This window comes from Solanum stenotomum, chromosome 11 (genome assembly GCF_019186545.1).
Source record: "Solanum stenotomum isolate F172 chromosome 11, ASM1918654v1, whole genome shotgun sequence".
NCBI classification, from domain to species: domain Eukaryota; kingdom Viridiplantae; phylum Streptophyta; class Magnoliopsida; order Solanales; family Solanaceae; genus Solanum; species Solanum stenotomum.
The window spans coordinates 15,231,708-15,249,870 of record NC_064292.1 but is presented as its reverse complement, the minus strand read 5'-3'; the positions used below and the strand labels follow the sequence as shown (position 1 = coordinate 15,249,870).

The following is an 18,163-nucleotide window of genomic DNA, read 5'->3' as shown; positions in this document are numbered from 1 at the left end:
TTTTTTTTTTTTTTTTTTTTTTTTTTTTTTTTTTGTTGTTTATTTTTATTTTATTGTTTTAATCATCTTACGTTTTCTGTTTCATTTTTTCTTTATTATTATTCTTTTTGTTCTTCTTACTTTTTGGTTTAACTTTTTTTTTTTTCTGTTACGCTCTATTTTTTATTTATTATTCTTTTCGGTTTACGTATGTTCTGTTTATATATATATATATATATATTTATGCTTTCTCATTTTTAAAAAAAATTAGTTTTCTTAATTATTCATTATTTATTTTTTTAACCATAAATCTCTAAACAAATATTCATATATCCTCTTAATTATATATCTTAATAATTCGAATTAAAGCGATAATCATCTTAACACTTATTCTAAAGGCAAACTATTTTTTTTATCAAAAGTAATATATTAAAAAAAAAGTAGTAGACTAAAACACATTCCTCATAGGTTTTCTAAAGCACTAATTTATATCCTAATCTAACAAGTCTACAAATAATTTCAACAAAAAAAAAAATTCTTAAGTGAAAACTAAGATCCAAGAAACATTAGCTATTCAAAATTAAATATCACGAAACCAATTTCAATATTAATTACATCTAAAGAGCATAAAACAATAATTAAAAAAAAAATGTATGATACATCTTTTATTTTTATTTTTTATATTATTCTAAAGCAAGAAACTTAAACGGTTACGTTTTTCTAAGCATTCATAAATTCATCACAAACAATGGTAGATAATAATAACATGCGACTCAGAAAACTTCATATTATTGGAATCAAATTTCGTACGAGCATTCCAACTACATTATGCGAGAATTTAGAGTTACCTCGCTGCGAAAATCGATACCACAAAAACAACTGCTACTATCTACTGATTTCCAAAGTTAATAGCTAATATTAACTTTAAAGAGCCACGAATCCGAAACCTTGAGTGAAACCTTGAACGCTGACTTAATTTTCAAAATAAAACTCACTTTTTGTTATCTTTTTCTCTCTGTGATTTTTTTTCTGTGTGTCTGTGTCTCCTTTTTCTTTACTGAGCGTATGTTTTTATAATAGTTTGGGGTGTGAGTCTGGTGCTAATTAAAAGGAACGTGATGGAGTGGGATTAGGATTTAATTTAAAATTTAGTTGAGAATTTTTAGGATTGAGATAAAGGAAGAAAAAAGAATAAAATAAAATAAAGAAAGAAAAGAAAAAAAAACGTGTAAAAATAAAAAAATAAAAAGAGAAAAAGAGAAAAGATCGTGCAAGAGGGGAAGAAAAGAAAGAAAAAAATAAAAAATAAAAAATAAAAAATAAAAAATAAAAAAAACTAAATGGGAGGAGGATTTTTAGTAAATAAGTTAAGGAAGTTGGGGGTAATTAGGATAAAGGTAAGGTAATTTGAAATTTTTAGGACTCTTCTTTTTATTCTTTATTATTATTATTATTATTATTTTTTCTTCTACTTTTCCATGATATATACGACTATTATTATTTTTTAGACTAGATAAAATTTGAAAGATTAAAACAAAATACGTTAAATTCAAAAGCTTTCTTTATTAAACTTTAAACATAAAGTGAGCTTATAATTTGTTGTAATTTTCAATTTATTTTAAATATAACCCTACTGAAATAATAATATTTAAGTATTAAAATTGGGCGTAAAATTTTTATGTTTTGGTCAAAAATTAGGTGTTCACAGGTATGATTTATCAATGTTAAATTTTTTTGGGTATTACATTTAGATTGTTTGAATTTAAATTTTCGAATGCTGATTTTTGAACATTATTTGTTATTGAGGAGGCCAAGTAGCTTTTTGTGAGTTTGTGCTCTGGTGCATTGCTTTTGAGCCTGTGTTGACATTCCTCCTAAAAATAACTTATTTTTAGAAGAATTTTTTTGAATGATTTTTTAGAAAAGTATTTATTTAAAAAAATACTAATAATTTATGTTTGACTAATTCATTTGAAAAGTGTTTTTTATAAATAAATTGTGTTTGACTGATTTTCTTAAAAAAGTGTTTTTGATAGTCAAGTTACATAAAATGACAACTATTAATGTACTTCTAATATTAAAATTATTTTATAGAGAAAACTATTTTAAATATCTGTTATAAAATAATTAATTAAATTTTTATTTTTATTAAATTAAAATGTACATGTTTAAATTTTCAATCAATATTATACCTTTTTGGGAGGCTGAAATCTTTAATTGTTATTTTTTTCCCTAATTTTGTAAAGATATTGCTGTTATCTTTTTTCTAATTCTACAAAGTAATACGTAAAATAATATATATTCCCTCCGTCCCATTTTATGTGGCAACATTTGACCGGGCACGGAGTTTAAGAAATAAATGAAGACTTTGAAATGTTTACCAAATTGCCCTTTAAAAAGTAGACTTTTTTTCTCTCTCCACATAAATGTATTGGAGTATTATTTTAAGATTAAGTGGGACCAACAAGGATAAAAGAGGAATTGTACTTTTATAAACTTGCCATATAAGGAAATGTGACATTCTTTTTGGGACTGACCAAAAAGGAAATGTTGCCACATAAAATGGGACGGAGGGAGTAATATATAAGCAATAATATATAATTATAAAATAACTTATAAAATTTATTATATGAAAATAAAAAATAAAATTCTTAAATGAAATTTAACCAAACGTATGAAATATGTTAATTAATTAATAAGAAATATATTGGTAATTATGTATATATGAAAAATATATTTTAGTCTTAAGAAAAATAGTTTTTTGTTTCGCCTTTTTTTAAAAAAAAAGGAATTTTTAGCTTCTTCCCAACAATAAAAAAACCTTGTTTCTGCTTCCTTTTTAAAGCACTTTTTTGATTTGTCAAACACTTAAATTTTCAACAAAAGTATTTTTTCTCAAAATAAGTATTTTTGGTCTCTCAACAACAATATCAAACATGCTCTTAGTTAGCGTGGTAACAATTCTCAAACATAATAACTTGAAATTGAATAATTACATCACTATTGATTTTATTGAATTTCATAATTTGCTCTGTTGGAGGAGCTCTCTCCGATCTGCTGTTCTCATTGGCTCCATCGCGACTTCAACTAGATTCCGGCCGGCGATTCCGACTGGGATTTCCGACCAGCGTCAAGGGAGTTCCTCTCTCAGCTAAGCTTCAGCAAGCCAGCTCCAACCGGCTGCAACCAGCGAGTCCAGGCGAGCAGAAGCAGCAGCTCCGACCGGCGACCTCTCCTTTGTCCGAGCAGCAAGCACTGCTATTTCGACGAACGAGACCGGCGAGAGCTCCTCCAGCAAGCACATCGAACGGCGTGGTAACTCCGGCCAGCAACAACAACGTCAAGCTCCGACGGAGCCCTTTCAGATCTTGATCTAGCCGGAGAACACCCAGATCTAGCCGGAAAACTGTCAAAAGACCACCGAAGTCCTCTATCTTCACCGACCAGGTTCTATCTGTCCTGTCTCCCTATTTTTCTTGCTCTGAATCGTCTTCTGGGCTCATTATTGCAGTCTGTATATGCTGGATCAGTACTGCCTTGCTCTCTATTATAATTCGGATATGCTTCAGCCTATAGTATAGTTGTTGCTATCGTGTCCTTTAGTGTATACATTGTACTTGAGCCTATAGTATAGTTGTTGCCATCTTGTCTCCTAGATTATACACCTGTTGCAGTATTGTTAATTGTTTTCCTGTGAAGATTTTGCATTAGACTCAGTATCTTCCTAGTGGATTTGGTAGCTGATGGTGGTTTGGAGTCATGTCTTAGGTTGAGGCCGAGGCCGAGGCCGAGGGATAGTAGTGGTAAGTGGGTTACGGGTTCGCATAAATTGAAGGTAGGATCATGGAACATAGGTTCGTTGACGGGAAAGTCTATAGAGCTAGTGAAAATTCTCAAGAAGAGAAAGATAAATATAGCTTGTGTCCAAGAGACTAGATGGGTAGGCTCCAAGGCTAGGGTTGTCGACGGGTTTAAGTTGTGGTACTCAGGAGGCTCTAGGGATAGAAATAGAGTGGGTATTTTGGTAGACGGGGATTTGAGGGAGCAAGTGGTGGAGGTTAGGAGGATCAATGATAGGATGATGACGATTAAGCTAGTCATTGGAGGATGTACTTTGAGTGTTATTAGTGCTTATGCACCTCAAGTGGGCTTGGACGAGGAGGACAAAAAGCTCTTTTATGAGGATCTGGATGCGGTAGTTAGAGGTATACCGAACACCAAGAAAATTGTCATTGGTGGAGATTTTAATGGCCATATCGGGGCTACTTCTAGTGGCTTTGATGATGTTCATGGAGGCTTTGGTTTTGGGGAGAGAAATGGAGGTGGAACTTCGCTTCTAGATTTTGCTAAAGCTTTTGAGTTGGTGATTGTTAACTCATGCTTTCCGAAGAAGGAGAACCACTTGGTTACCTTTCGTAGCTCGGTAGCTAAGACTCAAATAGATTACTTACTCCTTAGGAAGGGTGATAGAGGTCTATTTAAGGACTGCAAGGTCATCCCAAGCGAAAATCTTACTACCCAACACAAGCTTTTGGTGGTGGACCTGGAAATTAAGAGGGATAGGAGGAAGAAGATTTTATCTGATCGATCGAGAATTAAATGGGGTGGCTTGACCCCTGCCCTTTCTCGGGAGATGGGTGAGAAATTGATTGGGATGAGGGCCTGGAGCGGTAGCGGGGATGATAACAGCATGTGGAATAAAGCAGCTAGTTGCATTAGGGAAGTTGCTACAAAGGTGTTGGGGGTATCAAGGGGTAACTTTGGAGGCCGTGAAAGAGATTGGTGGTGGAATGGGGAAGTCCAAGGCAAAGTGGAAGCGAAGAAGGCTGCATACACTAAGTTGGTGGAGTGCGTAGACGAGGAAGAGAAGCGGATGCTAAAGAAAGTCTATAAGACGACTAAGACAGAAGCTAAGTTAGCAGTTACGAAGGCTAAGACAACAACTTTTGAACGCCTGTATGTCGAGCTGGGGGACAAAGGTGGGGACAAGAAATTGTATAGGCTCGCTAAAGCAAGAGAGAGGAAGTCTCGCGACTTGGACCAAGTGAAGTGTATTAAGGATGAGGAAGGCAAAGTATTGGTGGAAGAGACCTCCATCAAGCAAAGATGGCGAAGATACTTTCACAAACTTTTAAATGAAAAAGGGGAAGGAGACATTGTGTTGGGTGACTTGGCGCACTCTGAAAGACTTCGGGATTTTGGGTACTGTAGGTGTTTTAGGATTGAGGAGGTTACACGGGCTATTAGTAGGATGAGCAGGGGAAAAACGAGTGGACCCGATGAGATTCCGGTGGAATTTTGGAAGAGCACGGACAAGGCAGGCATAGAATGGTTAACTGGGCTGTTTAATGTTATTCTTAAGACATCAAAGATGCCTGATGAATGGAGGTGGAGTACAATCGTTCCATTGTATAAAAATAAGGGTGATATCCAAAACTGTAACAACTACAGGGGTATCAAATTGCTAAGCCATACTATGAAGATTTGGGAGAGAGTGGTGGAGACGAGGGTGAGAAGAGGGGTGTCCATCTCTGAGAATCAGTTTGGATTCATGCCGGGCCGATCGACTACCGAAGCCATCCATCTTATGCGAAGACTGGTAGAAAAATATAGAGAAAGGAAGAGAGACCTACATATGGTGTTCATTGACCTTGAAAAGGCCTATGACAAAGTACCGAGGAATGTCCTCTGGAGGTGCTTGGAGGCTAAAGGTGTCCCGATGATTTATATTAGGGCGATAAAGGACATGTACGGTGGAGCCAAGACTCGGGTTAGAACGGTTGGAGGAGACTCGGAACATTTCCCAGTTGAGATGGGGTTGCACCAGGGATCAGTCCTTAGCCCTTTTCTATTTGCTTTGGTGATGGATGAGTTGACGCGGTCTATTCAGGAGAAGGTCCCATGGTGTATGTTATTTGCGGATGACATAGTACTGATTGATGAGACGCGGGACAGAGTTAATGCGAGGTTGGAGGTGTGGAGACAAACGCTGGAGTCCAAAGGGTTCAGGTTGAGTAGGACCAAAACAGAATATTTGGGGTGCAAATTCAGTGATGCGTTGGATGAGGTAGATGTGGAAGTGAGACTTGACACACAGATCATTCCTAAGAAAGAAAGTTTTAAGTATCTTGGGTCTGTAATCCAAGGAAGTGGTGACATCGACGATGATGTCACACATCGCATTGGGGTTGCTTGGATGAAATGGAGGCTCGCCTCTGGAGTCTTGTGTGATAAGAAAATTCCACCTAAACTCAAAGGTAAGTTCTACAGAGTGGTAGTTAGACCGGCCTTGTTGTATGGAGCGGAGTGTTGGCCAGTCAAGAACTCACATGTTCAAAAAATGCATGTTGCGGAGATGAGGATGCTGAGATGGATGTGTGGGCACACTAGGAGCGATAAGATTAGGAATGAGGTTATCCGGGAGAAGGTGGGAGTGGCCTCTGTGGTGGACAAGCTGAGGGAAGCGAGACTGAGATGGTTTGGGCATGTGAAGAGACGGAGCGCAGACGCCCCAGTGAGGAGGTGCGAGGGGCTGGTTGTAGAGGGTACGCGGAGGGGTAGAGGTAGGCCTAAGAAGTATTGGGGAGAGGTGATTAGACAGGACTTGGCTCAGCTTCACATTACCGAGGACATGACTCTAGATAGGAAGGAGTGGAGGTCGCGTATTAAGGTTGAAGGTTAGTTGGGTTAGCGTGTTGTCTTTCCTTGCGAGGGTATGGGTTGTTAGCGTTTGTAGTAGTCTTAGCATTGCGCTTGTAGTTCTTGTCTGTGTTACCCTTAGCCTATTGTGTTTACTGCGTTCACTTCTCGCACTATTTTCTTGTTGTTATTGTCTCCTTTGATGATTATACACTATTTTTCTTATTGGATGTTATGTTTTATATATTTCTTGTCTTGTACTTGGATTTGATGTACTTGAGCCGAGGGTCTTCCGGAAACAGCCTCTCTACCTCCATGAGGTAGTGGTAAGGTCTGCGTACACTTTACCCTCCCCAGACCCCACCTAGTGGGATTTCACTGGGTATGTTGTTGTTGTTGTTGTTATTGAATTTAAACTATTTAATTGATACTGTTTCACTATGATAATTATTTTATTTATATGAACTCTTACTCTTAAACACTCACTGGTATCTAGTACTCAAGTATGTCATTACTATCTTTTTAATAATAATTGATATGTGGTAGGTAACATCAAAAGTAGACATTAGAGGATGCAATGAATGAGCTAGGAAGTGATGCCATTTTTTTTATTTATTTATTTTAGTGGAGTTTGGTGAGTCCTCTTGCTATTGGAGCTATACTATTGAGTAACTTTTTTTAAAAAAATAATTATTATTTTAGGTTGTGTCCTGAATTTAATTAGTATTTCATTTATTTTAAGGACTTCATAGACGAATATAGGTATTGTGGGTAGTATTTCATTGGTTGACTTATTGGTTATCGAGATATATATTATTTATTTAAGTATTGACTATTGACTATTGACTTTGATATTTGTTTTTTAAGATAAGTTAAATATTGGTCAAATTGTGCACTAATATATTATTTATAATGAGAATGGGGCATTTATCATGTTTGCTATATTTATAAAGTGGGTTTTTAGCATCAAATGTCTATTTCCTTTTTATACTAAAAAAAAGTCCATCTTATTATGATGGCAAATAACTTGATAATATATGTAAATAAATATTATCTCCATCCACTTTTAATTGTCATAATTTCCTTTTTTAGAGTCAAATAATAATAACTTTGATTAACATTTTATGATGTATTTTTTCATCATATTGATATGCAAAAAATTGGAATTTATAGTACTTTTCATATAGTTTTTTAATATTTAAATTTTTTGTTTAAAATATCAAATTAATGTAATCTAATTTAACTTTAAAAATTAGTCAAATTGACTTACGAAAACGGTAACATGACAATTAAAAATGAACAAAGGGAGCATGTGTAACTTTTCTTAATAGTTTTGTGAAATTGAATCCATATGATATTATACTCTACTTTTTATGAATTTAGGAATACCAAGATATATCCACAATTAGATTAGAAAACTAACCATAAATGCCATTTGCCATAATAAATGAAAATAGAGACCTATTCTTTCTTTTCAACAATAAAAGTCATTTGCCATTTGCCCAACAACTTCTTAAGGTGAGTGAAGTAATCATATTATACTAAAAGTGGAAGTCACAAAATTAAAAGTTTGAAATACTATTTTACTCTTATCTTTATTCAAAATGTTATAAAATATCTAAGCAATTAAATATTGAATAATAATTATACTTTCTTCGTTCCATTTTATATGTCACATTTTTACTTTGCATTTGCATTAAGAAATGATGTAACTCTACCCTTCTACCCTTATTTAATGTTTTCTTAAGTCAACTTTATAATAAATGATGAATACAGTTTCAAAATTAATTAACTACTCTATTAAGGGTATAATAGAAAAAATATGGTAATTTATGCATAAATTTTATAAAATGACAAGTATTGTGGTCCAACTATTTATAGAAAGTAATGACACATAAAATGGGATTGAGGGAGTATCATATTATTAAATACTAAAAATGAAAAGGTATTTTAAAACGCATTTTAAGAATGACTCTCCATTCTCCAACATAACTTTTGAGCTTTCTACAGAATTCTAGGCAAACTTTTGGCTTATAAATATCATGTGCATGAGGTAAAATTATTATTAGCAAACACATAAGCTAATTCGCCTTTCATAGCTCAGAAGAAAAAAGAAATTGATTTCATCAATTACAGCATGGAGATCGTAGATTAAGGTAGAAGGTTGTAGTGGAGTGTTCTCTTGCTTTCCGAAGGGTTTAGACTTAGTGGTGTCTGTCGTAGTAGTACTTTTATTTTTGTACTGTCTTTCTTTTGCTTTCTACCACCAATTGTTTTTATGGTGTTTCGGTTATTGCACTTTTTTTTGTTATTGTTATTGTTTTCGTAATAGTTGTTATATTATATTATATTCTTTTCACTGTAGTTTTTCTTTTTCATATTTACTTTGATTTGCTATACTCGACTCAAGTTGAGGGTCTTCTGAATTGAGGTAAGGTTTGTGCACACTCTACACTCCCTAGACGAATTTCACGAGATATGTTATTAGTATAAAAGAAATAGCTATAAAATCAAACAAGAAATTTAAACGTTTGGGCTGAATTGATAAATGTACATCTATTTGCTTTGTTAGCAAGTTTTATCGAGAAATATGTTTATTCATCCTGTTTGATAAGTTATTGATAATTTTTAAGATTTCTTTTCGTTAAATTTCAATTCTCTTAGTTAATTCAGTATTTAGAGTTAGAGGTATTTACATGCATTTACAATAATCTAGAGCATAAAATTTAAATGGCATATTTCTATATACCATTATAGGGTTATATGATATTGATTTTCTTCCGTATTTATTGTTAGATGGTAACTGTGTTTGTCCGCTTTTTTGAATTTATTTCTATTAAGCAAATAAATAACTAAAGTAATGAATTACAGTAAACACAATACAAGTTCAAAATTTAAATTCACAAATTTTAAATGGTGTCTCCGTATCATAACAACAAATATTTTCTCAAGTGACATAGCTTTTAAAATAGATTTTTGATTTATTATTTTGTTACACAAATTTTATAATAAAAGCTGAAAATATATATGCAACACATGGTCTGTGCCTTTTGTTTTTCCTCTTTAAACTTGTAGCTTTTGAATTTCGATATGGATAACTTATTGATTCTATAATTATTTTCTATCTATAATCTATATGAATAAAGTCTTGCGAACAATGTGTATGTTTTATTTTTCTTCTATTTTTTGTGTATTTTTTCTCTATTAGACTTCACCAATCTAATTTTATGAATTTTTTTTTATCATTATCGTAAGTATGTATTGTTATTTGGCTCAAATTAGTCATGTGACTTTATTGGAAGTGTGTTAACTACTAAACAAAGTTAAAAAATTATCGATAATAGTTTCAACGGAATTGATTTACCGATGGTAGCTTCAAAGGAATTAATTTTAAACATTACAATGTGTCCCTCATTTGATGTATCTTGACGCACATTAAAAAATATTATTCACTTCACAGGATTTGCATAAAAATTTAATTGTTCTAACGAATCTAGAAAAATTCATATGGAACACATGTGCTCCAGAGACTAGTTTCAACATTATCTTTTTGATTGAAATTTAAGAATTACTCCCCCTATACAATAAAAGTGGTTCACTATTAACTTGACATATAGATTAGGTGTCTGTTTGATATTGTTGTTGGGAGACAAAAATACTTATTTTGAGAAAAAAATATTTTTTTTGAAAAATAAGGCGTTTGATAGATCAATAAAATTGCTTTTGAATGGAAACACAAACAATTTTTCTAAGGTTGGAAGGAAGCTAAAAAAAATTTCTTTTAAAAATACACACAAGCAAAAAAAATATTTTTTTCAAGACCAAAATATCCCTACCATATATACATATTTATTAATATATCTTAATATTTATTTATTTTTGTGGCAGATTTAATTTGTGAAGTAATTTTTAATTTATTTTGCTTGATTTTTAATTATATTTAAATCATCATATTAATAGTATATCAATATTTAATTAATTTTTTTATACATCTATGTGTAATATTGATTGACAATTTGAATATGTATATTTTAATTTAATAAAAATAAAAATTTAATTAAAATTTTAATAATAGATAATTAAAATGATTTCTCTCTATAAATAATCTTAATATTAAAAGTGCATTGATACTTGTCCTTTTTCATAATTTGACTCTTATTTAAAAAAAAAAAAAGATTCCTCAAACACAATTTGCTTATCAAAAACACTTTTCAAATGAATTAACCAAACACAAATTATTATTTTTTCAAAAACTTTTCTGTAAAGCTATTTTAAAAAAGTGCTACTAAAAATAAGTAGTTTTTAACAACAATTTCAAACTGACTCTAAGAAGTAGTAAATGATAAGTGTATTTTTACCAAATCATCCTTATTAAATATAAATCATCTAAACATTGAAAAATAAATAGTATTTAATAGCAAGAGTAAAATATTACACAATTTATTTGTTAATTTTGTAAGCGATACAAATATTGTTAGATATCCCAAAATATTATAGTGAATAAAATAAAAATGGACGGAGAAAAAAATGTAACTTTATTATTTTTTATCAAAAAGCAATTGTAACGGAAATTCTTTGAGTCATAATCATTTAATTAGTGTTTAATAATTTCATAAATATTTTGGTTAGGACTATATTAAATAATTTATTACTTAATATAGAAGTAAATAATAGCTCTATTTTTCTTAAATTATAATATGATAAAAATAAATAATGTGGACTTTTTTTTATTCCATATTTGGTTCCTTGCACAAGTTGATATATTAGCGACACGTTCATGACATGCAACAAACTATTTCTTGGTTTTCTGCAAAACATTAATATAAAAACCTAAAACAGCTGATGCACAGCGATTACACACCAAAATTCGTAACCGAAGAAAAAATTATTTCTCAGATTAACATTTACATAACCCACCCACAATTTATAACAAAAATAAATAAATTTCTATACGATCTTCGATTTGTGTGAAATTTTGGGAAAAATATTATTATAATTGGGTTGGGTTTTTTTTTTTGTTTGAGAAGAAAAAAAAAAATTAATTATGAAGTTTGGAGAAACTTTCATGGAGTATTTACAGGCGGAAGAAGGTTTGGATAAATTTAGTCCGCATGTTGAATACAAAAGGTTGAAGAAAGTTTTGAAGAGTTGTAGGGCTTGTAGGGCTGCTGCTTTGAAGGAATCCAATTCCAATGGAGAACAACATGAAGATCATGAAAATGAAAATTCTGCGATTTGTCAGCTTGAATCTTGCCAATGTATGTATTTTTTTTTTCCCTTTTTTGATTTTGTTTTCAATTTTAGTTTATTGGATTTGGTTATTTTTCTATTTATTGCTTGAATTTGATTATATGTATATATATGATCATGAGAATTTTTATATGCACAACTGATTGCAGCTTTTCGTGAAATTTTGGGGTAAGCAAAACGATTAAATGTAGGTTACATATATTTTTTGTGTTTTGTTTCTCTGGTGATGAAAAATAAATTGCAATCACAAAGGAATGGAGATTTTATTGATGAATATATGTGAGTATGTATATTTTCCCTTTTTTGATTTTATATCTCTAAATTTTCTCCGTGATTCGAGGGTATTTAACATATTTCTAGAAAATAGGATGATTTTGGACCTCTTTGCGATGTATTTGATTGCTGAGAATGAGGGTGCGACTTTGACAAAGGTGGTATTTGATGTCTTGATCTCTTTATGAATGGGATTTCGGAATGCCTTTTCAAGAGAATGTGTTACCATTTATGTAGGTGTTGTGATCTAGGGTATAGGGTAGAGTAGCCTCGAGGAGCACTAGCAAAGAAGATCTGTTTGAAGAGCTTTGTTTATGAATGAATAGACATGTGGGAACAACATTGCTTGCATTGATTCAATTGATTGAAGTGATGGTTATACTAAACATACATATACAACCAGGCTTATCTTGTAGAGTCGCACTAATTTTTTTGATGTCTACGACTCCCTAATATCTTTCTTGGAGAAACGGCATACCAGTTGTTCACTTAAGACCAAATGAATCCTAGAGTGAATAAGCAAACACAACAACAACATACCTAGTGTAATCCCACAAGCGAGTGGGGTCTGTGGAGGGTGGTGTGTACACAAGCCTTACCCCTGTTTTGTGGAGACGTGGAGGCTGTTTCTGAAGGACATTGAATAAATGAATAAAAATGGAAGGAAATTGTCATGAGTTAATGTAACTAGCTGAAGGTTTCATATTAAGTATCACATATAATTATTGTCAGAATATGGCTAACCTCACATATTTGAGTTCAATTCTGTGTAGTCATGAATTGGTTACCTTAACCTTTGTGCTGCTGCGTAATAGCTCCTTCATTCTCACACATGCTATATGAAGTATTTCAAAATTGAAACTGGAATCTTTACTTGGTAGCTGGTACAAAATTCTAGGGAGATTTTTGTGGGATACACCTTTGATCATTTCCTTTTATATGTTGAGAAAGTGTAAACAAGGACAATATTTTTTTACGAGGTTATGTAATAATAGTGAGAAGGAGAAAGGAAATGAGGGAAACCAGATATTTCATAGATTTAAAGAAATAAAACATTTGAGACCTCTAAATAGGCTTAATGTAGGAAATGAGAGTAAACATGTCGTATGTTATAGATTTGTTAATAGAGAACAACCAATAACGGAACACTTAACACTTCAAAGGGGGCTGTGTTGATACATCGACTTATCAATTACACCGGGTGCACACTTTGTTCATCCAAGCTGGCAGCGCTAGGTTTAAAATAGAGAGGGAGAGCCGTTCTATTTCTTTGATGAACATGACTTGTCCAAATATAATAATACTTCATTTGAAGTCTATTCATGAGTAAACCAATCTGGAGCTTTATGTTTGAGGATAACTACAACCTGCTCTAAAGGCTTTTAGAGAAGGAAGAAAGTAAGTACGTGCTAGTCTCTCTGCATGTGCGTTGCATGTGTAGTTCATCTTATTTTTTCCTAATCTATATACCTAAAGTATTTCATACATAGAAAGATATTTTATTTAGTTATTAAATACAATATTGATAGATAGCACTCTCGCACAACTCTCTCTATGTTTGAGCCATCACGCTAACAATTAAACTTGGATATATTTCCTTTCTAAAATTATTTTTCTAGTAGACAATGTTGGAAGTCACATTATTTTATAAGCTTTGTTTCCTGGACCCCCTTAGTGAAAGTCTTGGATCCATCGTTGTTCGGAATAAGTCACTGCATTTCCTTGAAAGGCACTTGGAAACATTCTCGTTATTTTATTGTAAGCTAAATAAACTTATACAAATATTCACAAGATGTGTCCACACTACAGAATTTTCAGCGTGCGTACCATTAGGTAAAACTAAGTCAATTTAAATACCCTATAAGCATCCTCTTGAGGCTGACCAAATGTATCTTCAGGAATCACAGTCAAAGTTGAGAAGACATTCTTTTCTGAAAGAGCTCTAGCAATGCAGCAGTTCATCTAATATACTTTGCCTATATTTTCATTTCTTTTTCAATATCAGTTACAAGTTGTACCGGATGGTATTGTGCATTTCCAATGGGGACACTTGTAAGAGTATTCTCTCTGTTGCTACATCCAGAAATAGGACCTTGCTGCAGCTAATGAGTATTTTAGAACCAAAAAAAAATTCTTTGTTTTTTCTCAGTCAGTCTGCATATTCTTTTTTTTCCCCCTCATTTTTGTTTATACCTTAAAATAGCATTTTAGATGGGTAATCTTTTCTCTGTTCGCTAGTTTTACGGAATCCATATACTTCAATTTTTGGATACCCTTTATGTTTAATATGCTTCATTTGATTATCCTTTGTGACAGTCTTTAACTATGCACTTTTAAATTCTTCTAGTGTGTGATCAAAACTTCTTCGCTGAGTTGAAAAAGGAGGCTTCTGATATAGCTGGTTGCTTCAGTTCTAGAGTGAGAAGACTTCTCCAACTTCATACTGCTCCAGGAATACAAAAATACCTGGTAACGTTGCGTCAATGTTTCAAGAATGATCAGCAGGCCATGATGCAAGAGTGCCAAATACTAATTGAATATGCCATGATGAATGCTATTGCTATGCAAAAGATTCTTAAGAAATATGATAAAGTAAGCGACTGTACTGCATTTTTCTTAAGCAGAAGTTATATGTGTACTCTTTTTGAATAGGGACATCTTTATGTAGGTTCACTGCTCTGTGACTGGAAGGAACTTTAAGTCAAAGATGCGTTCTGAACGCCTTGAGATTCTACAATCACCATGGTTGATAGAACTAGGTGCTTTGTATATGAATTTCAATGAATCGAATGGTGGGAAGTCTAATGTGATTTTCAGCCAATTTTCTTGCAATCTCAGTGATACAGGGTCTATTATGACTTTGAAGTTTCCAGATTCTGTGAAATTAGAGTATGATCTGACTTGTCCAATCTGCTTGGTAAGCACACCCTTTTTTTTTGTTAACCATGATATGGAATCCCTTTCATTGACAGGATATTAATAATTCACTTGTTCATGATTTCTAGGATACTGTCTTCAATCCATATGCTTTAAGCTGTGGGCATCTTTTCTGCAAATCTTGTGCTTGCACTGCAGCTTCTGTGATGATATTCCAAGGTATTAAGGCTGCAAGTGACGTATCAAAATGTCCAGTTTGCAGAGAGGTTAGCACCGTTACACTTTATTTCTTTCAGTTACTTTGAGAGCATATATTATGCAGTAGCATCATTTCTTAATTCTAGAGTGCATTCTGAAAAAGTTTCTGCTTTAACTTTTTTCCTCCAACTCTGCACATATGTGGCATTCCTTTTCTAACGAACTCTGGAATCTCGTAAGCTTTGGATCATCATATAAGTATGCCTTTCCTAATCTAGCTAGTACAAAATGAAAAATAACCAAGTAACAAATTTATTGAATGCAAATACCACTTGGAGTTTCTGGCTAGCCAAGTCAAGGTTCTGGTATGTCTTCATTGTGAAGCTCAATTTGATTTTGAAAATCAGCTTCTTGGAGAGCCCCCCTGTGTAAATATTGAAAGATATACTGGAGTAGAATTTCTCTTTGATATTTTCTGTCTTGCGAAGCTGCCTCTGAGAACAAACATGCATTTCAATTTGGATAAGAACCATGAAAATCTATTTGCAAGAACCTCTCAAGATAGTCTTGGTTTCACGTAATTTAAAATGTATTTTCAGAAGAACGAGCTAATTCTTTGTTTTACCACTCTACTACAATAACTTTTCCTCCTATTGATAGATATCCACTCTCTACTTCTCACCACTATTACAACCACTACCTACATGTCCTCCCCTCCCCCCGCCCCCCCACCTTTTTTTTTTCTTCTTCCTGAAATGACATTCCGTTTTGCACCAAAATAAAACAAAAATGATGTTGTTAGCCTTTATCTTTTGAATGAAACTGTATTGGTATTCGGAACTGTTAAAGAATGGCAAAAGTCCCACATTGGTGTGGTTAATGAGATGGGTGGTCTCCTTATAAGCATTTGAGCTAGCTTTTAGGGTATGAGTTAGGGCCAAAGACCTAATTTTACATGAACATCTCAAGTTTCTCTCTTTCCGAATTGTCCACCAAAGCAAGCCGTTATGGTATTCCTCCATTTCCTGCTTTGTCAGTCCCAACACTTAACCAACATCTCAAATACTGAGAGTTATTGCTAGGCGTTGTACATTTAATGTCCAGTAAGTTCCAAAAGAGTTGCCACATTTGATCTGTAATTGAACAACAAAGAAAAAGATGATAGTTGCTCATCTGTCCTAGTTTTGGTGGACAGAGCTACCTGTTGCTTGTGGGAGGTGGCAGGTATCTCGTGGAGTTAGTCGAGGTCCTAGACACCACAAATGTCTTTTGAAGTTTTACTGAAATAAGAATTAACTTATTGTTGCAGGTTGGAACTTATGCTAATGCAGTGCATATGCTGGAATTAGACTTACTTCAGAAGAAGAGGTCAGTAACACAAAGTATTAGTATATATATTTGCTATCAACAGGTAGTGTCATTCGCTTATTCTTTCACTAAATTTATACGCTAAATTTTTCAAAGGCGATTGAGTAAAACGTTAGGAAATTGCTTACGCTTTTATACTTTTCAGATTTAAGCAGTATTGGAAGGAAAGACATGCTTCCGAACGAGCTGAAATGGTGAAGCAATCAAAAATCTACTGGGATAACCAAACAAGATATGCTGTCGGTTTTTAGATACCGTCTTGGTGCAACAGCGCAATGGAGCGATCTATTTCCTCCGAGCTCCGATTTTTTTCACATTCATCAGCTGAATATCATCAACTGGTGTTTTTGTCTAATTTAGAACATTGTTTCTTGATTACAACTAGCTTCCTGATTCCTAGACTATTGGAGTTTGCCAAAGTTGCTAAAAGTCACATATTGTAACTTTGGTTTCTTTTCTTGCAAATTTTCTTAAGACTCATTTATCAGATTTCAAGGTGGCAATTTTGGCTTGAATTTCTGATATCTTAAATCAGGGCCTCTATAAAATCCATTTTGCTGTTTCTTAATGCTTTTGTGTGTTACTCTCTCCGTTTATATTTATATGTCGTTCTTACTAAAAGTAGATGATGCTTCATATTTGTCATTTTACAAAATTAATGTATAAATGACACTATTCTTCCTACTTTATCCATGAGAGTTATTAGCCTTGAAAGTATGAATAGAAAAACTAAATGATTAATTCATGTTCATTGGTTAATTTAATTAATCAAAATAAATTAATTTATGTTCATTTATTGAAAAATTGACTTCAAGAGAATATTAAAGAAGAGTATAATGGTAAACTTACATAGTTTCTTAAGGTACGTGAAATTTAAAATGGTGACATATTGTAAATAGGAACGGAGAGAGTATAAATTCTTTTAAGCACTTTTTGGTCATGATCTGGTGGCTTTTAAGTTTAACAACTATTATGCTTCAGTTCCAAACAAGTTAGGATCAGCTATATGAGTACTCATTTCTTTTTCATCATTATAAATTAAATAAAGTGAAAAGAATATTAATAATACTAATAGTAGCAATCATAGTAATAGCTATATGAGTTTAAAACCTTCCTTTCAACCTATATGGATCTTCTTCTTTTTTTTATTGTGTTTTATCTTCAACTTTCTTTCAATTTTAGGTTTGTTTTGTTTCTTTCTAACATATTCACTTATCATAATTTAGTTTAACACTTAGGAACATGTGCATTTATAGATCGATGCAAAATATATCCAAATCATCTCAAGCAAAATTATTTTTCTTCGATTTGTATTTGAAAAAACCATTTGTTATATGAAAAGACAATTCTACCATCCCTCAAATTGTATTTAATAATCTAACACTAGGTATTTCATATTTATTTATGTCTAAACTGTCCTTACTTGAGTATTATTTCGTTTGTTTCATATTGAATATTTACATTCCAAAAGAAAATTACTTAGTAAATAAATAGATTACAACATATATGTTAAGGCTTTAATTTGGTCCATGATCCTTCATCCTTGCATAACATAATTTGATTTTTTTTAAAATCGAGA

At 32.6% G+C, this 18,163-nt stretch overlaps 1 protein-coding gene across 2 annotated transcripts in view; it reads left to right on the top strand.

The window, feature by feature from the left end:
• LOC125845586 (probable E3 ubiquitin-protein ligase BAH1-like 1) overlaps positions 1-17,152 on the top strand; it is a 253,315-nt gene extending 236,163 nt beyond the window's left edge. Inside the window, exons 2-7 of one of the 2 annotated variants that reach the window (XM_049525127.1) lie at positions 11,663-11,876; positions 14,489-14,733; positions 14,810-15,058; positions 15,147-15,284; positions 16,526-16,584; positions 16,730-17,152. In XM_049525127.1, the coding sequence (XP_049381084.1) occupies positions 11,663-11,876; positions 14,489-14,733; positions 14,810-15,058; positions 15,147-15,284; positions 16,526-16,584; positions 16,730-16,835 (1,011 nt within the window). In that variant the 3' untranslated portion in view covers positions 16,836-17,152. The remainder of the gene's footprint in view (positions 1-11,662; positions 11,877-14,488; positions 14,734-14,809; positions 15,059-15,146; positions 15,285-16,525; positions 16,585-16,729) is intronic. The other variant, XM_049525128.1, reaches the window with a different exon arrangement.
• Positions 17,153-18,163: the final 1,011 nt, after the last annotated feature.